This window comes from Spea bombifrons, chromosome 5 (assembly GCF_027358695.1).
Source record: "Spea bombifrons isolate aSpeBom1 chromosome 5, aSpeBom1.2.pri, whole genome shotgun sequence".
Lineage (NCBI taxonomy): Eukaryota > Metazoa > Chordata > Amphibia > Anura > Pelobatidae > Spea > Spea bombifrons.
Genome location: NC_071091.1, coordinates 54,417,124 through 54,444,959, shown reverse-complemented (window position 1 = coordinate 54,444,959; position 27,836 = coordinate 54,417,124). Strand labels below are relative to the sequence as shown.

Sequence of the window (27,836 nt, the reverse complement as noted above, 5' to 3'; positions counted from 1 at the left end):
TTTTTTCTCAGAAATAACCTTTTATTGCAGAAAAATACAAAAATATAAATATACACTTATAAAAAATAGCTTAGATAAAGAAAAACGTACAGTCCAAATCAATAAATAATATGGTAAATAATATTTTTACAGTACTCTTGAAAGTATTTTCCAGTTTTCTGATGCAAATGTATACCTTCATCTATATTTACAAGGGACAATAAATAATTAGGAAACAAGTTATTTATTTTTAAAGGCACACATTTTTCACCTTCTCCTTGATTCTACTGCTGACTTTGTACATTCCCTTAAAATTGTCTATAAGTCTTTTTATTTAATGAACAGAAACTCCCACCACATTATTTTTTCTTTTCACTATTATATAAACATTTTGAAACGCTACAGTACATTACCAATAGGTATAAGTCACTTAATCTAATTTGCTTAGTCTAGCTACAACGTTTCATGTATCCGATTATTCACTTATATCCCCACCATACATATCTGCAAGTTTTTTAAAGTGAGGTCCCCAGTCAGTTAAATAGTGGTAATCATGATTTTCATCGGCAGTGGGTGACTCCAAAGAGCTTAAAGATCCGGCAATTGAATCGTTACCTTCATAAGCATAAGTTGCAAGAGAATCATATGGTGGAGCAGTTGTATCCACATCATTTTCCTTTATTCTCCTCTGAATAAAGTCTTGTACATCAATATTTTCCCAAAGTGGTACAGGTCTTCGTATTTGAAATATAGTATCAGGAATGATGTCTCTTCTAAGTTTATTTTCTTCTCTTGCTTCTGGGTTCCTTAATGTGCCAATGTCAAAAGCTTGTGTGTCTGCTTCTCCTCCTCCTTCATCATTGTATGTCACAACATTATCTCTCACATCATCCTTAGAAGCGATTAAAGAGTCCTTCTTCCTTTGTCTTTTTAAAGCTGCAAACAGGACTACCAGGGCTAAAAAAAAGCACAAACATCCAAAATATAAACATTTGAGTGATAAGTAAAATCATAATTTAATAATCACACATATCAAGATTTTTGAGAGTATTTTTATTACCAGATTGAGGTTCACAGCTAACTTTAACCCCTTAATGTACGGGCTCAAAATGCATTGTTTTCAATGGGTTTAGGGGCCGCCCATGGTCTTTAAGGGGTTAATAATCAGAATATAGTTGATATTATTCAACTCAGATATTAATATTAGGTCGTAGTTAAACTCCTCAATCACAACTGACGTGCCTCGCATGTCATTAGGTTAAACGGGTCTTGAAAGCGATCAACGAACGCTTTCTTCTCCCAACGGTGTTGCTGAAATGCCTTAATGTCGAGGCATTTAGCTTTAAAAGAAGTTAGCAGATGATCAACAATATTGAGGCATTCAGTGACACCAAAAACCCACCCCAGGATGGAAAGCATTTAACAATGTAAGTCAATGGAGCCCAGCTTACTAATCACAATGTGGTTAGTAAAATAAATAAATAAAACTATAAGAAGAAAAAAATGTGGTAAGACATACAAATAATTGTCCTGTGATGTCACCATTAGGGAAACTATCAAGTTCCAAAAAATATTTTAAAAAGTCCAAAACTATTAAAAAAAAGGTTATTTTTATGACCAAGTCCTAAAGTTAGCACTGTATCTTCACAAAAATCCTGACTTGAAATGAGTTAAAATACTAGCATTTGAAATACCCATAGGGTGTCTAGTTTTTAAAAATGTATGATTTGATGGGGTATATCGAATTGGTCAGGAAGACCAGATGTCAATTTTTTTAAAAAAGAAATCTACACCTTCCAAATGTGACCCTTAGCCCATAAACAACCTGACAAATCTATGCATGGGTGGTATCACTGTACTGTGTAGTTGTTGCTGAACAAATATTGCTGTTGTTGTTTGAAAGTAACATATACCAGGAGCGGTAAAATCATACCTGACGTACAATGTGTGAAAAAAACACAACAAAACAAATACTATCACAAACATTGACAAAGTCTGGTGGTGGAATTAGTGCATGGAAAGAGTTAAACTACCAGCATTTGAAATATTTTGGGTTGTCTAGTTGCCAACAATATATGGTTTGATATGAAATTGATATAGTTTGATATGTAAATTGAATTGACTGGCTTCAAAGATGTCCCAAAAAGACATAGGGGCAGAATGACCAGTTTTGAAAAAAATTATTTTGTAATAGCAATATGATACTTATGCTACGTATTGCCCTATATTTTGCAAAAAAGCATTAGATGTTTCTAAACTCCTTTTCTAGACACATATTAGAATCTATTTAGCTGCTTTTTTCATAAGCTTTTGTAGAAGAGTAAAAGATTTTTCAAATAAAAAACAGAAAAATTTCATTTTTTTCAATGGTTCGCCATATTTTATATATATATTTTTAATAGTAAAGAAAATAATGTCCTGATGAAAACAATATAAAATGTGTCTAGATACACTAAATAAGAGAGAAGAAAATTACAGCTGAACATGAGCACCTAAGAAATATTAAAATATTGTTATAAAGGGTACAAAAAATAAAAAAAAACAGCTCTGTCCTTAAGCGGTTAAAAATCACTACCCTCTAAATTAACTATGCATTGTGCAGGACAAGCTGTAGTACAAGCTTGGACATCCCTTCGGTGCTATAGAAACTTATTGGGGCTGCATTGTCGTATGAGGAATTACTCTTCCTTTTGAATTAGCAACATACCTACATATTTGAATTTTTCATCCATATGATCTCATCCTCCCTTTTTCTCATCATAAGATCATATGGGTTAGTTGTAGATATATTACTATACATCTACTCATACATAGTAAATTACACTTTTAACAATTTCTGTTGATCAATAATTTCAAATATTATTATTAGTAGTATTTAATTGCTATCAATTTCTTTCAACCTAGGTTCATTAAAATACTAGGCACTTTGCATTTTAGAATTGAATATTAAATACTATTCTCAGACATTACGCAATCCTTTGTTGCACAACATTTAGCTCACTTACTGAGAAGTATGATGAAGCATAATAAAATTGCCACTAAGGCACCAGTGCTAAGCCCAGTAGAAAGTAAGAAAGCATCAGCATTACATGACTGTATGTTCCCTTTTCTGTCACAACCACACACTCGTATGGTCAGTGTCCCAGTGCTGCTTTGAACAGGGTAATCACCATCAAAAATGATGATAGGCAAAGTGTAGATGTTTGCTTTATATCGATTATATCCATTTCTTTTTGTTAAAATGCTTGCTGTGTTATCTGAAATACATAAGAAACAAAAAAAGCTTGATTATGTTTTGAAAAGAACAAGTATTTTTTTGGAAGTCTCAAAAGTGAGTTGCACATTTACCTTTATTATCTAAAACTGTGAAATTAGGGTTGATGGAAAATTCTGGCACCATTTCAAAGAAGAATTTGTGTCCACGAGGAGGTTCATCTTTATCTATAGCACTTACTGTTTGAATAAGCTGTGAATAAAAGATAAAATAATATAATAAAATGTATTTATGAAATATTCTTGTTTATCATTATTCACTTTAGCTTAGGTTACGTCTATAATCACTAATGAAGTGACAAATGCTCATTCCAGAAATCCCCAACCCCTTTTTCATTCCCTTACATACCATGTTTGTTTACTTTCCCTATTTATACAGTATCTTCTGTTTTAATTAAAATATTCTTTTATTTTAACCCACAATCCTCAATGGAATCTATTGTGTACCTCATGCTTCTGCCTCATAGTGCCTCAACAACCCATTATACAACTTCCCAGGGCTAGTTCCTCCCGAGCCCCCCCCATTTCCTGCTCATTAAAAAATACAGGAAGGGGTGTGGTTGAAATAAGGGGTGGGCTTAGTCAAACAAAGGCTACCCCAAATACAGTTGAAAGGGGCAGGGAGTGGCTGAAACCTAGATTAAAACATACTGACCTGGAGGACCATAAATCAGGAGAGTTCTTAGGTATATTTATATATTGTTAGTTATATATTTCTGTATCAGAAAAAAAGTGCTAATGGAAAATTGTCAAAATATTTTTAAAAAACTAGCTGCATCCCAATATCCTCCAAAACGTTAAGCCGTTCTCTACCCTCAGTAAAGAAGATATCAGGAGGGTATGGAGTAGGTTTTTGAGGTCCTGTATTTTGATTAATATGGGGTCCAATTCGGCGAGTTTTCATTCAAAGCGGAAAAATATATTTTTTATTTTCACACTATTGCTTTTAAAAGAAATTATCAGAATTGGCTGCTAGAACGATTTTAAGAAGCATGTTACATTTTCTGCTACCATGTAGTCGTGTTGCAGTTGTAGTCATAATTCTAGCACCCACCAAGTGAAGAATGACTAACATAATTCACTATAATACACAATGCTTTTTTACACAATGTACAACATTGTACAACAATGTAAACAAGTTTAATAAGAGGGGATCATAACCTTTACTCACCTGCCCTGGTTTTGCATTTTCACATACAAATGTCTCATAATATGCAGCAAATTCTGGCACATGATCGTTAATATCTAAAATCCTGACATATACTTGAACAGCACTACTTTGTTTGGGGTCTCCTAAAATAGGAACAAATAATGAAAATGTAATTTACTTTTTTATCAGGTTTTTGTTAGTTTACATTATTTCAATGTATCCAATGCATTCTGCACTCCTTGTCCACCACTATTGTAACATATTATCATATTTGTTCTAATTGAAGGAACATTTTTTAAGCGTCAAGTGCCACTCCAATACTGTTAAGTATTTATTTTCGTATCCACATGGCATAAATTATAACATTGCTATAACATCAGTGATTAGTCATAAGCTTGTATTCAAGGCTGTATTTTTTTCGAGAATTCAAACTTGGCCAAATACAAAATATTTGCTCATTTACATTCTGGGCTGCAAAACTTCTATGCTTAGATGCTATACATGTTGCTTGTACCACGTTGCTTCTTGAACAAAAGGTAACATGGGGATGGAAAAAAAAAACTGTGCAGCCACCAGAACCCCATTCTTTCTCCACCCATCAGCCTTCATTTTCCTGAAGCCTTTTTAGATACTATCACTGAAAGATTTGCACTGCTTCTCTTCCCCAAGCACTTTTTCCAGAAAATCAGATGTTGTCTACCTCCCAGCCTTCCCACCCCAACTGGATTTGTGTGTTTCTAATAGAGGCTTGACAGTAACCAAAACCAGTGGACCATTTCCCTCTCCCTTGTCAACTTAGTTTTTCTATTTGTTACCAAAGCGGCATCTCACTCATCCCCCAGATCAGGTATATAGAACAGCTTTCAATAACTCCAAATATTATCTGGGCACTTAGCAATTAACCCCTTAAGGACAATGGGTGGTCCCTAAACCCATTGAAAGCAATGCATTTCGAGCCCGTACATGTACGGGCTTTGTCATTAAGGGGTTAAGAGCCAAGACCACCTAAAAAAGAACCAAATAAACCCAAATACAAGCAGAAGGAGCACACTTCTCATTTGCTTTAACTAAGATACAAGTTTGGGTGGACTTATCTATTAATCAAGATTGCCTTATATTTGAGCAAATACAGTATACACATATGTATAGGTTTCCTTTGGCAAGTCGCTAAAGATTCTGGAAAGGGTCTGTACATTTAAATATGTGTCTTAAAGGAGCATACTGAATAAAAAGCATTCTTCTATTTATTATTTTCTTACTACTCTAAGTTTCTTTATAAAGAGCCAGCAGATGCCATATCAGCGATACAATGAGGGTAAAAACACAAAATTAACAATAACATGAATAGACATAACGCATACTGGTACAGAAGGAGAAAAGTTCTCCTGCCAGCATTCTATTAGCAGGGTCCAGGGAATTGAAACAGAAGGTAAAGGACTGATTAGGAAAATGTGATTTAATTGTAGTAAAGATCAACTGGAGAAGCCAGCGGCCTGCAGATATCAAAGCTGGGTGAAACAGATGGTCTCTTTAGAGAATACAGGCTGTTGAGTATTTAAAGTATTTACAGTAAGCTGATCTTAACAGGTGAGTTTTTTTAAAGACAGTTGGAAAATATAATGAATAATGCAAAGTATAACAGAAAACAGAAAGGAATTAAGGAATTCCAAATAATTGCTACAGCAAAGGTTATGTCTTGGAGACACATATGGAATGATTGATCATGGGCCAAGAGGGTTATTAGGAAAGCAATTTGGAGATAGAAGCACATATATACTGTATGGAGGTACCTGTAGGTCAAAAATATCCTGTGTGAGGCAAGGATCAAATATTTTGCAGGTAAATGCAGCAGGATAAAGGAGCAACTGGATGTGTGCAATGAAGGAAAGTGGAGTCATGTACCTAAGAACATAGTGGATTGTAGATTTATCAGGAATTGAAGATAGATAAGAAAGGCGTCACCAATATCTGATTCTTATTGACATTGGGCTTTAGGTAATAGAATGCAATCCAGGAGGCAATTTTCAGGAAAGAAAAGTAATATGATATAGTAATATGAGGTGGTTTAATGTAACATATAGCCCCACCAATGAAGTTACAGCTCAGTTCTTCATGAATGTTTTTTTAAAAATTGCCAGCAAGAAATCACTCCCACTGAAATCAATGGGTACACTTTCTATGCATTCGCCCAATGATAGGTAGGGCTTTCTTTTGCCTGAATGTATGTCCTGCAATCCAAAGAGTTAGGAGATATATTGGCAGTAAAATGAATAGAGTAGATTCTAATGAACCCCGCCATGCATTTGTAGAGGAAAAAAATTTAATTTCAAGGTGAAAGGAAAGTGTATTATGAAGGGTCACATAAAAAAGTAGGTTGGGCAGTTATTGAGTTAAAAAAAAAATATTCTTTGGAAAGTGGCGGTCTTTGTATCCTTTGGATCCTTCCTTGACACACTCATAGATCTTTTTCTTGGCTAGCTTCTCCTGTGTGAGCCTATACTATTGAATTTAACTTCTCTCAGGCAATAGGAAAGCACACCTTGTACATACTGTAACTTCAGCCTGCCAGTGGTTCTGTCATTTACTCTATTACCACTGTAGAAATTATAATACACTACTTATTTTTAAAACTTTCCAGCTCCCTTTACCAGCCAATTTATAATATATGATGTTTTACAGTGTACTTTCAAATGTTTTGTACTGTACTGTACCTGTACTGCCACATATAGAATCTTACATACAGTTCCCTATCTCTCCTGTGTACAAGTGAAGTTTGTTTGGACATTTTCAATAATCCCTGTACAGTGTGAGCGGAATTTGCCTGCATTGATGAAGGAGAGGCAGGAGCATACATGGTTACAATGAAGAGAAGTAGTGAACAGACAGGGTAAGGGCTGTCTACTGGGGGGGTGTTTAGGGGAGAGGTGGCACTTAATAGTTTTGTGGGTGATGGGCTGCCAAACAGTCAGAATGAAAATGCCTGGCTACTGTAAGCAACCTGATAGATACATGTAGAAATGCAAGCAGAACACAAAAATACTTAAAGGTCCAAAATGTTTAAATCAGAGCACCCCGTGTATTATTTGCTTTTGCTGGGAGGAAAAATAGACAGCAAACCAAGAATAAAAAGAAAACAAATTCAGAATACGTTGAAGAAAGATAGACAAAACTTACCCCACACCCACATGTATATATAAGAACTCTATTCCCTTTATAATAATAAAAAAATGCATATAGGAAAATTATAATTAAAAATATGCAAAACATAAGCTCATTTATTGAAGCAATATGTTGGTATAATTCAATGTATATAAAAAAGGTAACAAACAAATTAAAGTATAACAAACAAGCTGTAAACTTTATTCATTTCAAAATTAATGATAAGTTATATGCTTTATATGTTGCTCCACATTTCTGCTAATAATATCTCCCATATTACTGAAAATCTACCGTGGTTTTGAAGACATTACATGGACACAAGACATTGGATTTGGAATAGCATGGAACAAAATAAATATTGAATGTAAAATACATGAATATTTAATTAAATTAAACATTAAAAATAAATTATGTTTTTTGACGACTGCATAACAAATATACGCTACATTGTATTAAATATGCAAAACTCACTCGTTTCTGTTGCAACCACAGTGAAATTTTGCCACGGAGTTACTTCACGGTCAAGTGGTTTTTCTAGAAATATAGAGCCATTCCCTGAGTAAATATTGAATATTCTTTCCATATCTGTGTTGTGATCAATACTGTATCTATGTACACAGAAATGATGGAAACATATTATTAGCGATAGTAGTAGTAACAAAATGAGCTAATACAAATCAATGATTTGCAGTTATCTGATTAAACAAGAGTTGACAAGTATCTATAATTTACAAATAAAAAAACACCCGCTTAATTTGCTTCATACTAAAAAAAAAAGAGAGTCTCTTAAAATCGTTTTTAGAAATGTTTTTAGAACCATGCAATAGCAAGTTTAAGTGTCTTTATTGCAAGATTTTCTTTTTTATATCTCCACTAAGAAATCTGAAAAGACTAAAAATGTATAATTTGGCAACATTTTTTACATTGTATTAAACTTGATACTTTTAAGTGTAAAACATAAGTGCACGGTCCATATAAGTGTTTAATTTAAAAAGGACAGGTCAGGTGAAATAGAGTACTGAAAAGTGTTTTATGAGAAATTGGATAAGTATTTGTTAATACATCTTGTCAGATAGGAATATTGAACAAAATCATCCATCTTTAGTACATTAAACCTGTAAAAATGAAATAAAAGTATTAAATGTAGACGTGGGATATAAAATTATATTTGCCCTTTGGTCTGATGCACAAGATACCTCACAAAGCAAAACCATTATTACCTTAATGGTGGAGAAACATTTACAATCACCTATAAATAAAGCCTAGTGAGCCAGTCTCTAGAGGTCCTGCAGATACTCTGCTTGCTTTAAGACCAACATTACTTGGTTTATGATTTAAATTAAGAGGACTGCATTAAGTGAAACTTCATGTTTTTAGCTTTTCTTTGGCACTAGGTTAATATATTCATATAAAACATGTTTTCGTGGATTTTCCTTTCTATGATTTTGTATCATGGGAGGTCTTATCTCATCACACAATCCTTGATAACCTATATAAATACCAAACCACTGGAATTCTGCTTTGAAGTGAAAGGAAATCTGATTGTATCTGTTTTTGTTAACATTCACCGTGTGTATAGGCTACAACACAGAAAATGACATGAAAATGCTGAAAATGTCATGTCAGTGTAAAAGGGTCAAACAGTCATAAAGACCAAAATAAAAGTCAGGCTATGTAACCACTGAAGAAAAATAAGGAAGACGACAGAGGTGTGATAACAGATTTAATTATATAGTCATTGAAGAGAACAAAGTGAGGAGAAGGGTGAAGACAATTTAAATGGTGGTAGGAGACAAGTACAGTGATGGGGAAGAGTGTAGCTAACAGCAAGGAGAGAACAGCATTAGTTTATAACTGTATGTAGGCATTTACTAGAAAGATAATTGTAATCTACTTATTTCAAACTCAGTTTACACGAGTCAGTGTTTAGTGTCTGAGACTCAATGACAAGTCGATCAATTGTCTGTCTGCATCAACCTCCTGAACCCCAGGGGCAGGTGAAATTACTTGCATCTTATTGGTCTTGTTACCAGCAGGACAGTACTTATGTTCAATATACAGAAAAATAAGGTAAAATACTGACATACAGTCATACTAAAGTGTCTGTTATGGAGTTGAGGTTGAATAATTTGAGCAGCTATCAGTGATCTCACTGTAGAGTGCAGGACTGCTTCCTTACATAACTATATTTTACATAGTGCCTGGGTGTATTATCAAACTATGGCACTCTCCACAATGTAATCAGTGTAATGTGGCAAACCATTGAGATTTGTGCTGGAGAGATACCGATTTCTGATCCATACACCACAAAGCTGAACTATGCATGAGACCTTCTATGCATTTCACATATTTGTTTTGTTCTGTTAGGACTCCCCTCCTATTTAGAGCATAGATGTAGAAGGTGAGCTTAAGCACTTAGGCCAAAGTCCAGTACTAAAGTGTCATGCTTATTCAATTAATGTAGTTGCAGGTTTAGATTGGGATCTGGTAATGATGCCCGCAGGGGCCAGCATGGCCAGAGTGGGCCCTGACTGGGTTCCTGAGTAGGGCCAGGCTTTGGTGCCAGTTTTGGTAGGTTGGGGGTGGGGTTTAGGGGTTGTTATTTAAGGGGTTGTGACGCAAGGTTTAGGGACATTTTGTAGTCACCTTACCTTGTGTTGTTTGTCCCGCCCTCCCTCCCTGTTTATTGGGTTATGTTGGGGTATTTCTGCTGTCATAGCATGGTGGGTAGCTTACCAGGCATCTAGGGGGTGTGAATGCTCTGGGGGACAGCATTTGATGGGAGGTTCCCGGTAGGTGGTTCTGGGATCCTCACGTTTGGGCATCTTGGTATGTCCGTCCCTGTGTGGTGGTCCCTAGTTTGCCTGGTAGGCTTTATTGTTTTTGTTAATTATTTATTATTAGTTAATAATTAGTTATTATATTTATGTGTTCAGTTTGGTAGTCTTTGCCCTGTTAACGCAACGAGGTGTCGGGCCTAAGGTTGCGTGGCATTGACTTGGTTAATTAATAAAATTGGCTGTGGCTTTTTCAACCCAAGTTTCATGTGTCTGTCGTTATTGGGTTAAGGTAAATTGGGTGAGGGGCCCCGACCCAGAGATCGAGGGTACCATTTATTCTCCCTCATTTGCCAAATACTCTGTTGAATAAATAGGAGGACTGAAATTCCACTGCAACATATTGTATGATATATTAAGCTTCGTGTTTGACATTTGACATCTGAGTATTACTATTGCAAACAAATATCTGTGTGAACGTATTAAACACTTACTTGATCTTGTTCTTTGATGAATCAGGATCCTGAGCGGTAACCTGACCAATGATGCTGCCCTCCTTAGCATCTTCACCTACTTCAATTACGTAAAAAGGTCTACTAAAAATAGGGGATTCATCAACATCCTCCAGCAAAATTTTCACAATAGCTGTATCTTTAAATGGCCCAAGGTGATAAAAACGTGGATCTATATAAACATTTGATGCTTCAACCTGGAAAGTATACATTTCACGGCTTTCAAAATCCAACACCTGTTGGTAAAATTCAAACGGAAAATATATGGTAAGTTGATTCACATACAAATTATTAGGACATAGTGAGATGGGATTCAAATAATACCCAAATACTATATTTAGGTACTCAAATTAAGACAAATAAAGGGCTAGTGTGACTTATAACCATGCAGTACACCTACTTAGGAAAACACTGTTCTCATGCACCTACTCATGCAGACTTATTTCTATGATGTGAGGGTTCATTTGACCTGTGTGTTTGCTTTTTTGTGCGCCTTTTTATGAGGTTTCTGCTTGCCATCACGGAAAATGTATTTATGTGTATGTGTGCTTTTTATTTTGAATGCAGACTAGATTAAGGCTCAACTGGGCAACTTGTGACAAGAAATGTAGGGATTGGGTTGCTGCCCCGGGTCAGGCCTAGGGAAGCGACCTCCACAAATACATTACTCATGGCCAGCAGTTTTTCTGGCCTAGGTGGCAAACACCTGTGATCAGACTTCCTAATGAGCCAGTTTGGAAGATCTCAGATTACCCTTTTTACCATCTTTACATTGTGGAGGCCTGGGTCTTGTCTTGTTTCCTAGATGCTCACCTAAAATTGTCCTGAGATAAGGCAGAGGCTCCTTCAGATTTTCACAATCATGACCTAGTGCTGATGTCTAGCTGTCTAGCTGTCCATCCTTACTATTCCAGGAAGGACCCTGGAGAGCTAGAGCAATCTCCTCTTCAGCTTTAACCGTGTCTCAATGTTTATCTTCCCCTATTACTTATAATTAACTTCAAGAAAGAGGAGGAGGAGGTGCTACACAGACCCTGTATAACATTCAACTAACACTTGTCTTCTACTTGTTATACATGTTAAATACAGTATATTATCATGTTTTCTCGTTGATGATATGGGATATATAGTAAATAAAGTTTGAGTATAATGATTGCCTTTGGTCTTTCATGAATTCATGAATTTACATCACTATGCAAAATCCCCTAACAATATTCATACCTTTTTAACGGTTATAACACCATCCTGAGTTTCCTTTTCCGTTATGATCTCAAAGAATTCTTCAGCATCTCCATCAATAATGCTATATTCAACTTCTGCATTTTTACCCATATCTGCATCATTAGCTTTAATTTTGCCTATGGCAGTTCCAATACCTGCCGATTCTAAGGATGAAAATTGATAGATACCTGAAACAAACAAAAAACATTTTATATTAAAGGTGCTATAATACATTTGTGTATAATGTGGTAAAATACAGCTGTACAATTAAGGATGTGTGTTAATGAGAAACTGCCACCCATCATGTAGCCCATGGAACCAGCATAGCTAAGTGAAAAGGGGTCTTGACTGGGTGAGGAGGTGGGTTTAGGATAATGGGGTTAAGGGACATTGGTTAGGGGACTTTGGAAAGTCCTGTATAATAAGGTCCCTCCATTTTGTGACTGTCACTTTTAATTAGTTTTTTTCACACCCTCCCTCCCTGTTATTAGTAGGATGATTGAGGGTGTTCTTGTCAGTGTCAATGTGGCGGGGCTGGTCAGTGTAACGTGGGGGTGGAATAATGGCTAGTTAATAGGAAATGGGGTGTTTCTGGTTTGGTTGCTGTTGGTAGTTTCGAGCTGGTCGGTGGCTCAAAACCTGGTGTGGGAAAGGTGTGTCTCGGTATGCTCTTTCCTGATTGCTTTTGTTGTCAGGGTTAATGGTGGTGTTATATGTATGGGAAGGGTGGTGTCATTGTCAGGGGGCTGATTGGAAAACAATGGGGGAATGTATGCACTGTATTACTTGTGGTGTTAATTCTGACAATGACTTTATTGTGTTAATAATCGATTGTGTTTGTTTCCCATACATATTAAAATTTGTGGCCAATTTTTTATCCAGTTTGTGTCCGTGTGTTTATTTGGGGTTTAAGGTATTGGATTTCCGGGGCCCACAAATCATCCTCAGTCATGTAATTGATTTGGAAATATTAATTTAAATTTAAATAGTTTTAAGGTATGGGACATTTTACGTAAGTAATTTCAGCACCTCCCATGTCTCTTCTAGAGATGGAATGGCAGGTTATGCAGTGGTTAATGAAGGAATTAATCCACAATCAGTGCAGACCCTAGAGACAAATAGGTGCATAGAACTGGTGGAGCCAAAACATGTAACATGAAAGTGTACAACATCAGAGGTTAAGTTTGAAACAGTACTGTTTAGAAAGCACAGACAGATTCTTGGAAAGAAAGATTCTTAGAAAGAGGATGACACATCTTTAATTATAAATGTAGCCTCATACAGACAGAAATTCAAAAAGGTTGAGCAATTTAAGTCTACATTATACATTACAAGTGGAGGCAAAATTTGGGAAGTAAAGCAAAATGTGTTGAATGATCAAGAAGATATATTTAATGAATTCAGATATATTATTTTTTTGTGATGCGATGGCGCTTGTGATGTCAAAATCCCTGATCCCCTAGGTATCAAGGTTTTTTATCAGCATGGTAGCCAGATGATATCACGATAGATCAGTAGGCAGCATGTTGTTTTTTTTAACTTTTGTGTGGAAAGCATCGGTTAGCTCAGTCATCAGATTGATCAGATTTATTTTTAACAGACCAATGAGAGGCTTATCTTGTTCCTAGAGGGAGCCTCAACATTTAAGACTAAAGTCTTGCTTAATACGCTTAAACTTCCACCAGGGATGGTTGGAGAAGCAGTAGCTGTTTTTTTATACTGCTACTTAGAGATACTTTGCTGGCCTTCTGAGCTCACGTTGCCTTCTTTACATCTCCTAAGAGGTTAAAATACCTATATGCATGATTTCATTAAACATGCCCAAAGGTTATTTAAAATCTGAATCTTGAATTTTTGTGTTGTAATATTGGAAGTAAAATATTGAAACTACTTTTTTAGGAAAGGGACTGATTCCAACAAATGTACAGTATTTATTATTATCTTTTGAACATTACGTTTATAACAGAAAAAATGTCAATTATTTATGATGCATGCAACAAAGACCAGGTAAAATACATGTTATGATCTAAGCATCTTAAACTGATATCAGCATAGAAGACTACCTTGGGAAGCTGAGAGAAAAAGGGCCACTGACCCCCTATCTAAAGAGTGGGGGTACAATCAGTGGGAAGTAAATCCAAACTGAAAGATAACTGAAAAAAAAGTGACTGATAAATCTCAGTTTATTCTGAATTCAAAAAAAATAAAATTGGTATAGTGCAGTAGTGGGAAAGTTAGATCAGGGTGATTTTATGACTTAACGTTTTCTCATTTTGCTGAGTGCACAATTGAATTCAAAATAAATGGAGATGTTAACAGTATCTTTCATTTAGTTTCTGTACCTTGGGAAGTACCCAGTTATGCTTATGATTGGTTGAAATAGCTTAGCTTTATTATGTTTCTTACATAACATTCAAGGAATATTTCACCGATAACAGACTTGGTTTATGGTCTACTGACAAAACCTGAAAGCTACCAGGGCTTGGAATGATTCAACAAATATGCATGCAAAGCAAAAAAAAACAAACAAACAACAACAACCAGAGGTCTCCAAGACAGTCCATTGATTTACACTAAATCAAAACAATACAATTATTACACAACCACATAGGCTTTCATTTCTTACAAAGTGACCTGCTCAGGGCCATCTGCCATTCACTAAAATAGCACTGAAGGGAAATACATTTCTTACAATACTAAAACGTAGTGCTGATGTGGATTAATAATTTATGGGTGCAGATGCTCTGGCTTCTACAGATGTAGCCAGTTTTTATTGTACGATGAGCCCAGAAGAAAGTTCTCTACATTGATGCACTTTGGATTGAGGCATAATTTTCAGAACTGCTATATATGCCAAATAGCCTTTGGCAATATTTTAAAATATGTAATAACCTGAACTACATCTGTATTATTGCAGTAAAACATGATACGTTGATCATTCTTTTAAATGACCTGTCCATTATTCAATAGTCTTTCTGAATAATCTGGTTTCGGTTCAAAATCAGTATTGTGTGAGTACATGTGTACTTTGACATTGAGTTTTGACAGTCAAGTTAACTCTGTAAATCAAATTGCACATAGACCTTTAGAAGAAGAAAAAAAAAACCTGCCTTAAGAATCTCTTAACAAACAGGATCCCCACTTCAAACAAAGGTATTGAGTATAGTTTTATTTTGTGTTAAACCAAATTTAATGTACTAAAGTACTATAGTCATATAGGTCATATATAGTCATATATAGTCATATAGGTATATTTAGCTATATATTCATAGGATATCATAGACTTGGGTGTGGTGGGTGCCCAGTGAGCCTAGCTCCCGACCTCTAATGGAGTGGAAGTGAATATGGTAGTGAGTGGGCATGCCTACCCGCTCCTGCAACCCAGACCCAAACCACTGTGACTTGGAGAACTAAAGGGTTCCCAGTTATGGTTTCAGTATGTGACCCTGTTTTAGTAGTGCAGCAGCTCACACAAACAGTGTGCACTAAAGACAGGGCTTTGTGAAAGGTAAGAGGAGGTTAAGTAGAGGTAGGGTAAGCTGTGCAAGCTGAATGGGTGATGGGCATATCTGGAAACTCTCTGAGTTTTGCCCGAAGACTCCGGGAGAAGCCCTGCTTCTCCCGGGTCAGCAATGAAAACTGGGTGGGGAACTCGGCGGGGAACTCGGCAGATGCGGCGTCCACTCTCCTTCCAACAATGGCAAGTGTCATGCTACCCACATCCCACAAAGGGAGGATCCGGATGTTCCCAGGTATGATGATAGGAAATAAATAGGTGTTGAGGTAGTGTATGTGTAGGTGTATAGTGTTTGAGTAAGTGTGTGTGTTATTGTATGGTGTTATTGAATGGCATCCAACATAAAGGCAGGCACTGACATGTTATCACAAAAAATAAAAAAGCTTCTGTGTTTCTTGTCATTAAAAAAATGACAAAGCGAATTTGCTTAGCATAGTAGAGAATGCAGTAATGTTTTGTTAATATGGAACACCACCAATAAACTAAACTGGCCTGTCCATGTAATATGTGGGGATAAAGGAGTTGTAGATAAACAACTGAAGATACACCTGTTTTTTTAATTTCTTGTTCAATCTTTTTCAGGATTTTGTAAGGTGTAGCTTACATTCTGATTTAGAATTCACATCTTGTGTTTGTGCTTCAGGCTCTGTATTCCAATGATTTTATTTAAAATTAAATTATAACACTGATTCTTAGTGCAAAAGCTCACTTCTAGCCTGGCTATCAGCCACTAGGATAGTGTTCTCAGTGGCAGAATACATTTGTTTAGGATTAACAATGTCGTTAGCAAGAAACTAATGTTGCTGATGTAAACTGGTACAATCCAGCGTCTCTAATTGCAGTCAAACTATACTGTATGTCTTTTATCTGTTATCTCTATTATCTTACACAGCATTGAAGATTTTGGCACTTTATGAATAAAATATGATAGTTATAATCTTATTTCTGCTTGTAAACATTAAGCAAAACATTGGATTTTTATTTTCATTACAAAAAAATGGATGGATTTAATTTTGCTTTACTCTTTTACAACAAAAAAAGGCAAATAAGTCCCATAAAACAAGCTACTGCATTTCTTTATCTAACAACGCTATAAACAGGCTCTGTAGTGAATCTGTATTTATAAAACAGTATCACAGATGGTATCTGTAAAATTACCAAATTTAAACAGGGTTTTAAACACAGCATAAGTATTAAATGTATCTTACTCTGTGGGAATCTAGGCGGATTGTCATTGACATCAGTCAGTGTGATGTTCACCGTGGTGGTCCCAGATAACCCTCCCATCTGGCCGCCCATGTCTTTGGCCTGAATAACCACTTGGTAATGTTCCCTGTTTTCTCTGCTCATGTCTGGTAAAGCAGTTCTGATTATGCCTGCAAAAAAAAAACCAAAAAAACATTAAAGCATAAACATTTTACTGCGAATGCTTCGTAAGCAGAAACATTTCTTAATTACAATCCATTTCAATATAACTGGCAAGCAAAGGCTTAAAATAAGCTAAACTGTACAATTATTAAAGATTCTAATATTATCTGCCCAAACAGATGTTTACAGTTAAATATGTTTGTTTTATCCTGTAAACTGTTTTTTTTTTTTCAGTTTCCTTTCTCGCCTTCCACTTTCTCTCTGTCTCTTTCTCCATACGATAATATACACCTTCATATCTCTCAAATATATTATATTGCTCTATTATATAAAGCTTTATTTTCAAATAAATACAATTCTGTACAACAATGTGAAAGATTGCGCACACTTAAATTTAAACATAAGATTGTTCACCTCCAGATGAACCCAAGAATATAAAAATAAAAATGCAATATAGTTAAGCAATAACTGCAGGGAGTAGCGATATTGTGCTTTGTTTTCATATATTTAATTAAAAAAATAAGTATAGATCTTAAAGAGCTGCAATGAGAAGAGTGCACATTTGGGACCTTTTCTATGAGTTCCAGTAAGTTGTTATTTTTTTATCCTGGTTCTATAATCATAGAGGATAAGTGGTCCACTCAATGAGAGCTTGACTGCACTGATTTCTAGCCGTATGAGGACCTTTTGTTTTGTATAAGAAGGCAATAAATGCCTGACCATACAAATCTATATATTTTGAGCCCGAATTTGTAAAGCTAAAAAATAATGTGAATGCAATATATATTTTATTTCTTTTATTCTTTTTGATACCAAGTTTTTTGCAAAATGAATACTTCATAAGCATACCCTTTATCAACAAAACCAATAAGTATTAATTATTACTATTACACTTTTTGCACATTTCTTTTTTATTTATGTGTTACACATAGGGGTATGTTACACTGAGTGGTTTAACAGCAAAATTAAATATATGTTTAAAGAGCGCCCACGCACATTACACATATTTTCCACGTACTACTATTATTTTTTTGCACATGCATTGGAAAGGAATAATAAAGCTACCCAATATGTCTAATTCTTAAAATTGTGTTTTCAAGGGTTAAGTGGAGCATTATTGTATAATACAACAATAGTTTCAGGTTACCAGTAAATTTCTAACCATTTCTTTCCATGTAGCAAAGTAAAGTTACAAATGCTGTATAATCACAAAAATGCTAGTGTCCAATGCATTTTTTTAATTTTTAATCCAAGTTTCCATCTAAACCACAACTACCGATGTACATTCCACATGATCAAAACTAATTATTCATTATTGAACTACCGGGGTCTAAGGCTTACTAATATCTAAATCTGAATTGAGCTTTTATCCTAGTAGTCTGTTAAAATATTAGTCAAGCTGATGGCAGATTGGGTCTGAAAATACACTTTGAATATCCTAAAGAATACAAGATACAGAGTTTGTGCTGTTTATTTTAGTAAATTTGCTTTTGGGTTTCAATCAGCTTAGGGAAAAGCAAAACATGTCTTGTATTCAGATTCAAAAATGGAAAAAGAGGACCTACTGGTTCAATGTGATTGATTGGGATCATTATAACCATCCTATCGCCTTCTATGGAATATGATTTAGATTGCTCCAAATGTATAGGTTTTGCCACTGATTTAAGATGTGCCTACTTAAATGTCTATGATTACACTGACTTGCTATATCATAGGTGTTAGGCACTATGCTATGAAATCGTATTATTAATTACAGAGTTGTTTGGCTCCCAAGGGATACAAATATTGTATTGCTTGACACAGGCTTTTAAATCATCTATAGTAAGCAAAATTTGTCTCACTAGGTCTTCTTTAGCCATATTCTATTTAACACTATGTGACAATTAGGTAAGAAACATCTCCCATTCTCCCGTTTAATTGCCTACATTAGACAACTAGCTGCTCACACACACACATACATACACCGAGTGTATTTCATGTGATATACCCACAGGGCATCCCTAGGCCTGACGCAGGGCAGCTCCTCCGGTGAGGTAAGGGGGTGTAAAATGAATACTTCATAAACATACCCTTTATAAACAAAACCAATAAGTATTCATTATTACTATTTCACTTTTTGCACATTTTTTTTATTTATGTGTTACACATATGGGTATGTTATACTGAATGGTTTTGCAGAAAAATTAAATATATGTTTAATATACAAATATTTTTCACTAATTACTATTATTATTTATTTTTTGAAGGGGTAGTGAATTAGGGGTAGAAACTGGACAGGCAGGTTGTTTAGGGGGGTGGCACAGGCAGGCTGTTAGGGGGCAGAGGTGGCACAGGCATGTTGTTTAGGGGCAGAGGTGGCAAAGGCAGGCTGTTTATGAAGCAGAGGTGGCACAGAGGGGGGGCAGAGGTGGTACAGGAAGGCTGTTTAGGAGGAAGATGTGCCGCAGAAAGGGAGTTTAGGGGGCAGAAGTGCCACAGGCAGGAAGGCAAAGGTGCAGAGTTGGCACAGACAGGCTGCTAAAGGGCAGAGGTGGCACAGGCAGGCTGTTGGGGGGGCAGAGGTTGCACAGACAGGTTATTTTAGGGGGCAGAGGTGGGGTTATGCTGCACCACAGTCAATGTCTGGCTCAGTGTAAAGTGATAGAAGTTATGCTGTACCACCATCAATGTCTGGCTCAGAATATAGTGACAGGAGTTATGCTGTACCTTATCTGTTCAGTAAATGTTATTTATTTAAACTTATTACATTTATTTATAAATGAATAATTCCTTTTTTAACATTCCTAGTTTTTTTCAGTTGACATAACTGTGAAATAAATATTCTTTTTTTTGTGGGGGACATACAGGATCTGCTCTGGTTACCAAATACTCTAGGTACGCTCCTGAAAATAGCTCAACCTGAATGAAATATCAGAATCCAGGACTTTATGATAAATGTGTATTTATGCGTATTCGTTGCTTGCTTAAGTTAAGGAACCTTTCTATGTACACAGTATACCCGTTTTAATACTCTTTAAATTGGCATGTGATTCAGAACTGATGATCATCAAATCTTCAAATAACACATCCATTCATTTAAATACATTGCATGGTTTGTGAAAAATGAACCAGAAAAATCAGCTTTCCTGAAATAAGAGACGGTAGAGAATATTTTAGGCATAAAATAATGAATAGTAATATAAAAATAAATGATGCACTTCTGTGCAACATCTGCTGGCTAAAATAGACATATATAAAAGTCAGCTTTGGAAAGACATCACTAAAAAGTAGGACATGGATATCCTGTTCTTCAAGAGATATCAATATGTCTCTTTGATGCTAAAAAGATTTTTCACCTGCCTTATTTTCTAGCAGCAAAAAGTATTTGAAAAGATACACAGTTAATACAAACGGACACATTGCTGAGAAAGGTATTGCTGAATGCATTTATTCATGCTGGGAATCATCGCCATTTTGCAAGGCAGAGCTGCTATTATTGTACAGAGATGATTTTGTTTGTGGAGGTGATTTATGATTTTATATAAATATATTTATATCTGCATTTGTTTCAGCTGCTAGCTGTTTCTTATTTCTTGCTTGAACAAGTTATGGTCTCATATGGAGTATTGTGCACATGGAGTACTATCTATTTACCTATCTATCTATCTATCTATCTATCTATCTATCTATCTATCTATCTATCTATCTATCTATCTATCTATCTATCTATACTACATGGCCAAAAGCATCATTCACTACAGTGTTCCAAACTGCTTATGAAAGCAACATCACCATGAAAATGGATTGCCATGAAATGGGTTCCCATGGGCAAGCAGCTACAAATATACCAAAGGTCACTATGCACAATGCCAAATGTTGGCATATCCATTTTAATTCCTATAGTTTTGGAATAGGATGATCAATAAGCTCACATATGTGATTACAGCGGCAAGAGAGCTTCTACTCCCTCTTTTCAACCCTCCTTTTGTTTCAATTACCCGTAGTACCATAAGGCTATAAAAGTACCATAAGGCTATATGGCAAGCGTACGGGCAGGGTTCCGAACTCATGATGTAAATATTAAATAAAATATAGCCTTGTCTGTGTATGCATGTCTGTGAATATTGCTGTATGGAGCATACACGTGTTGCTTAAGTTTGCCTGGCCTTCAACGGTTAAACGTGATTATGACATTTATCTTTACGGTGTTAATTAATGTGGTTTATTACTGAACATAATCTTTGGAATGAAATCTGCTAATGTAATATTGTGTTACTGTACATAGGGGAATGAACTGAAAACTTTACTTGCAACTGAAAGTTTTAAGAAAATATGTATTAGATGTATTGTTTATTGTATGCCCCTATTAACCTTTGATTGATTATTCTGGTTATGTGGACTTAGCAAAAGACATATATTGTTCAGTTAAAGAAGCACAGAGTTTGGTGTACATGGACACTACCAGAGCAACTGCTATTGGTGAGTAGCTTTGCAAGGTACTGCGAGGTAAGTAATTATTATTATTATTTATTTTTTTATCACTGAAATATGTCAAGTTTGAAGGAAATAAAGAGAAAAGACTAGGGAAGGAGATGTGTAATTTATACAATTCACATATTTACAAAGATGGCATTAAAAAGCACACTTTAATAAACAAGAATATTATAAAGTTGAACAATTTCATTATACTACAAAAATATATCCTTCCAGATCAATAAGGGCCCAATTCAGTATTTACACAGCTTTTTTTTTTTTTTTTTCCTTTTCTTGAGCCTTACCACAACTAAACCAGGAGATGGGGCAAAGACCACAAGATTATAAGGCACTCAAAAGTGGTTAGCATATAAATATGAGGATGAAAACAAAGTCAAGCTATTCACAGTGACTTTGGATGAAAATACATTTTTTTACCGTGATAAGCTTGCAGTTATTAGTTTTTTAAATTCATAGAAAATATGAAAACATCAGGAATGCAATAGATCTTTTGGAGATACATTCTGGAGTGAATTATTCGTTTCAGTATTTTGATTTAATGTAATTATAAAAAAAGAGGTGAAATACAGTATGTTATATAATAGGCTGCCAGGGCTGGGGGGTGTACATGGTAACCTGTTTGCAGTTTGGTTTTTCAAAAAGTACTGTTAAAGCTTTTGATTATATTTTGATATTATATCCAATATACATTCAGTATTACCAATGAAAGTTTATGGCGTAATCAGGGCACACATGTAAATCAAATCAAACAGAATGAAGGCCGAGCATAGCCGGAGAATTTTTTTCAGAAACTTTGAAATATATTAAAATGAAAGATATATGGATTAATAAAAATGAGAAAAGGCTGTATATACAAAGCAAAAGAAATAACAATATGTTGTAAAAATAAATATAACTGGCATTATAACTACTCCAGTGTACACCCAGAGGAAAAACTCAACGGCAATTTATAATATCAATTCCAATGTAGGAAATATACATCATTTATCATACATATTCATCACACATGAAGTAAGGGGACAAAATGAATGGCAATTATTAACACAAAGCCATTATGCGGCCATCAGCAGAAAGAACTCATTAAATCGTAAAGTCAAATTCGGATGTAGCTTTGAGATTTAAAATCCAGAGGAGCCACAGACCTTGCTGCCAAAAGATCATGGAGAGGTAACATTTTGTCAAAATTTCAGATAAATCATGCTAAATGCTCATCACTGTGGGTAAAGATGAAGCACATTTAAAATATTTCTATTTTACACTGCAATATATCTACTTAACCCCTTAAGGACAATGGGTGGTCCCTAAACCCATTGAAAACAATGTATTTTGAGTGCTTTGTTATTAACCAACTTTTCAAGGATATATTTTGAAATAGCGTTAAAACTAAAAGTGTGACTGATGAGCATGTAAAAACCAATATAAAGATCAAAGATTTCTTAATATAATAATAATTTTAGCTTAGACATCCCAGTCAAATAAGCATTTTCATAAGTTAATACAATGTCAAATACATGAGGAGCAAATACTTTCTGAGAACAGAACAGTTAGCAGTTAACAGAGCAGTTATGAAAAACATATACTATACTATATACTATGGGAAGATGGGAAGATCTATTTTCCCTAAGAGTTAGAGCTACATTTAGAGTAAGATTATGATTCACCAGGACGCATTCAGTTATTGTTCTATATATTTTTTTCTTTCTATCCATTTTCCATCCACCTTTCCATCATCTGACATGTCCATAGGCTCCTAGTTTTCATCTACTATTTGCAATGATACAGATATGTGGTTGGTTACAAGCTTCTGCACATTCTAACCAGTCTGAACTTATTGGTATTTTGTATTCTGTACATCTTCAGCACACGTAACTATGCATTTCCTTTTGGCTTTAATCACAAAATGTAAGTGGTTGAAGTATATCCATTACCCTTTACCTATACTTGTACTGCTCTTTTTGTCACAATAGTCATACCATATTAGGGGTACCATAACAGGCTGTTGTATATTTAAACAATGCCCTTTAATATCACTTTATTTTTTTTTTATTATTTTTTTTTAAATTTGTTTATTATATGACAGGTTAGATTGCATCAACAAAAGCAAGTATATAAGCAAAATATCCTTACAATAGGTGAAACAACATGTAAATTCACATGTAAATACATATTCACAGTTTCAATAAAATAACAATAAATAGGATAACATATAACATATAATATCACTTAATTATAAAACGACCAACTTTCATCTCAATTGGAATTTTCACTTGGACTTATTATTATTATTAGAACACAAGATAAACAAACCTGTTTCTGGATCAACAGAGAAGTATGGCTGCCCTTGAATAATGCTGTATACAACTCTGGCACTGTTCCCATAAGAAGGGTCATCAGCATCTATTGCAGTCACTTGGATAACAGAGGTGCCTATAAAATGAAAATATGTTTTATATGTGGTTCATTAGATATTTTTATATAAAAGTATTGTTTTATATAATTAATAAAATAAATTATTCACCAAAGCACAATATTTAAACAGGAGGACATTTTGCACATTTGGTAAAACATGTCACACAAAATTAAATCACATGGTAATAATATCCAATCTTATGTAATAAAAATCTACACTTTCATTATAGTACATCTTGTAAATATGGCTCCTCTTATGTCAAAGTATTTGTTTGCTGTTTTGCAAAGTGTTATATTAATCCGTAAAACTATTTATATCCTTAAGATTAATAATCACATCAATAAGAAAAAACATCCAAATACAAGAATGGAATGAAAATTACTTCTCAGTTTTTCCACAATCTGCACAGATTATACAAAATCCTGCTTTCTGAAGAGAAGAAACAAAAACAGGAAAATACTTAATTTCTAGTAAGATGTTCAAGTGTTGGTCTTGCAACAGGGAGGCTGTATTTGTTAATCGATTACATTTGGCATCCAGTATATAATAGGATACAACAAAAGTAACAAAAAATGTCCATTTGCCAGTAAAGAAGTATCGCCATTGATTAGCGTTTGGATTTCAGTTCTCTGTTGGATCAGTTGGAATTACAATTAAAGAAGACACATTTCTCCTGATTACACACATTTGATGTATGAAACAATGGCTAAACATCTCTTAATGTAAAAACCATAATATTGCCATGTATCATCCAGAGAATACATCATGCATATAACATGTTATATTACAGTTATTAGAATATGCATTACAATTTATTACTGTGAAACAAATGTGCAAAGATGAAACACACAGCACAATCTGTTGTCCTTTAAAAAAAAATTCTAACAAACTACCTCCAGTTGCTAACATTTTAGAGTATTATTTAATATGTAACAGCAGATAGAAAACAATAACTGAGAAATTACTACATGGTACTGTATGTACAGATATTTTTACAAACAGTATTTAGCAATGTTGATGATAGCTGTGATTATACAGTGGTATAAAAAAGTAATGTGTGTGTGTAATAGAAGTTTAATTGGTTATTTAGTTTTTAAGAAAAGCTTTCAGAGTATCAAATCTCCTGTAATTAAGTCCAAAGTCAATGTGGCCCTTGGCCAGAGAAATGCAGGGATACTGTGGTGAGCCCTGTACTTAGTTGAGCCCAAAGGTATCTCTCTTTAAATAATCTCCTTCATTTTATGGTCTCCCTAATACTTACACAATAACTTGCTGAATTTGGGCAGATTTCTATGCTGCTGCTAGATATTGTCACTCATTAAAGCTTAAGAGAGGAAGGTTGTCTTAGTTGTGCACAGTGCAACCCTGGTCATTTTCCTATATTGCATCTTCCATAGCTGCATCGGGGGTTACTTCTATAAGGTGTGTGTGTGTCCATCTAACATTTTCTACAGAAGAGATCAAGCAGACAGCCATGCATTACTCTTGATTGTTTTCTACACTGAGGAGCACATGGGAGTGATAACCTGAAGCACAAGCTCTTAGAAAGTTCCATCAGTGTTTATTCTGTGGCATTTATTATGGATTGGTGTAGCAGAAACAAGGAGTAGGTCTGTGATGTTCTTTACCAAAAGAAGGTAGAGAAGGCAACTTGTACATTAAAATTTACAAACAGTTTATTAGGGTGAAAGGACTAGCCTGTTTCAGGCAGTAGTCTGGTCACTAACAATCACTGATTCATTATACGGTGAGAATCACAGTTTTACCCAGATCAGTAGAAAGGATCTTAACTAGATACCTCCTTCTCTTCTTGAGCTGCAACAAATGAAGCCATCAACCACCAGTCATACAGCTCTTTACCACTATTCTTTCCCCTAAGATTTTTAGTTCATAGGAGCCATGAAACATTATTTCCTATTCATGTACCTACAAATTCGAAGGACAACCTTGTCTGAAGAAATTATATATATAAAATAATATAATATAGCTTATGACTTTATAAAAGAATAATTCTCTCTAAGCTGCAGCCGGAAAAAAAAATGTTAGTCCATTCTCTCTAAGGTGCAGCCGAAAAAAAAATGTTAGTCCAATAATAAGTGTATTACCAAAAACCGTAGTACCCATTTTTCCAGTGTTTCACAAGTGATACTGTAGCCAATTACATTTACATTTGATTTTAGGAATTTGGTTTTAAGGAACAAAAGCGATAAATTCCAACATACCAACAAATACAATTTAAAAATAGGTACAGAATAACCCATTTCAAATCCTATTATTAATTAAACACCACTAAGTTGTTTTGCCTACTTTTGGATTACTGTAGATTTAGCTTGCATGAAGTTCTTGATATAACAATGTAAGCTTGAATAATGTTGTTCACAACCATGAAAACATTTTTTAAATATTTTTTATTTCAGTCTACCCATTATATTTCTTCCATAGATCCATTTACGATCAATTTTAACGATTGGTTTGTGAGCTCATATGACCATTACCGAGGAAGCAATACATGGGCAAGAATCCACTTGTATACTTTATAAAGTGCATTATTAATGAAATCATATATTTAAACATTGAATGTTCTCTAATTTGATAGATGCAATAAATAAACTGGGAGGTTCCCCTTTTTAAAGCATCCTTTATTGCATAAATTTGTAACCGGCACCATATTTGCAAAGACAAAAGAGACGCAGTATGTGTTTTCCTAAGTGAGGTAACAAGGAAATGATAGATGTATACAGCCACAGTTAACGAATCAATATCTAACCTTCCTCCTGAGTCAATGCGCTTATTTTGTACATTAAATGTTGTACATTACTAAAGAAGCCGTATGCTATTGAAGTTGCTTGGTGTTTTCATGGAACCAATTTAATAAAGAGATCTTTATGAAAGTTTTCATACTATATCTATGTATGCATGCACAACCATTTGCCAGTACCACTAAAATACTAGTCACTTTTATTGGTGTTTTAAATACATTATTATTTTCTGTATTAGGGCTTTTAACATATCTCTTCTATTGCATTATTTTAAAATGTTGAAGTAAGTGTGATGTGATGAGAATTAAAATGACAAATTATAAGATAATCCAACGTTTATTATTTTGCATAGTTTAAATGATACACCATAACAGAAAATATAGTAAATGTAGGACAAATAAATAGTTAAAATATTGCACCTCCCCCAACACATTAATAAGGTTTTGGTAGCAGTATAAACTGCTTTGTGTGCCCACTATGTAGGAGGTGAGAGTAGGTTCTCACCCTATTGAGAGTGTGCCTTGACGTGGCGGGTGAGCTTAATTATGCTTTGGCCAATTCATATAACCAAAACCTCTCATTTATATTATGTTTATATATTTGTTGCCAACTTTATTAGGGTAAGAAGCGCAGACAGTTTTTGTTTTTTGTACACATTGTACAGCCAATACACTGTTTCTTGCTGCATGCTTACACCTGTTTGGTAGGCCTCGTATTACACATTTGTATTATTTGAGCCTGAGACTAGCTTAGCGCACCAACATTTTTTCTTTTCCCTGTTTGCACATATTTGAGGTTGTTGGCTCCTCATCAGTCTGGTTGCAGCTTGCTGCCCAGGGGTTAATGGGGAGGAGGTTTAATTGCACCTCCCCCAACACATTAATAAGGTTTTGGTAGCTGTATAAACTGCTTTGTGTGCCCACTATGTAGGAGGTGAAAGTAGGTTCTCACCCTATTGAGAGTGTGCCTTGACGTGGCGGGTGAGCTTAATTATGCTTTGGCCAATTCATATAACCAAAACCTCTCATTTATATTATGTTTATATATTTGTTGCCAACTTTATTAGGGTAAGAAGCGCATACAGTTTTTGTTTTTTGTATACATTGTACAGCCAATACACTGTTTCTTGCTGCATGCTTACACCTGTTTGGTAGGCCTCGTATTACACATTTGTATTATTTGAGCCTGAGACTAGCTTAGCGCACCGACATTTTTTCTTTTCCCTGTTTGCACATATT

General features: G+C 34.9%; 1 protein-coding gene across 1 annotated transcript in view; it reads right to left on the bottom strand.

Moving 5' to 3' along the window:
* LOC128496914 (cadherin-9-like) overlaps nt 1-27,836 on the bottom strand; it is an 82,647-nt gene continuing 54,811 nt past the window's right edge. Inside the window, exons 4-12 of the mRNA XM_053466743.1 lie at nt 23,737-23,856; nt 16,797-16,964; nt 12,072-12,259; nt 10,833-11,086; nt 8,033-8,169; nt 4,424-4,545; nt 3,328-3,445; nt 2,985-3,236; nt 1-936 (exon numbers count right to left, since the gene is read on the bottom strand). Coding sequence (XP_053322718.1) covers nt 455-936; nt 2,985-3,236; nt 3,328-3,445; nt 4,424-4,545; nt 8,033-8,169; nt 10,833-11,086; nt 12,072-12,259; nt 16,797-16,964; nt 23,737-23,856 — 1,841 coding nt within the window. The 3' untranslated portion in view covers nt 1-454. The remainder of the gene's footprint in view (nt 937-2,984; nt 3,237-3,327; nt 3,446-4,423; nt 4,546-8,032; nt 8,170-10,832; nt 11,087-12,071; nt 12,260-16,796; nt 16,965-23,736; nt 23,857-27,836) is intronic.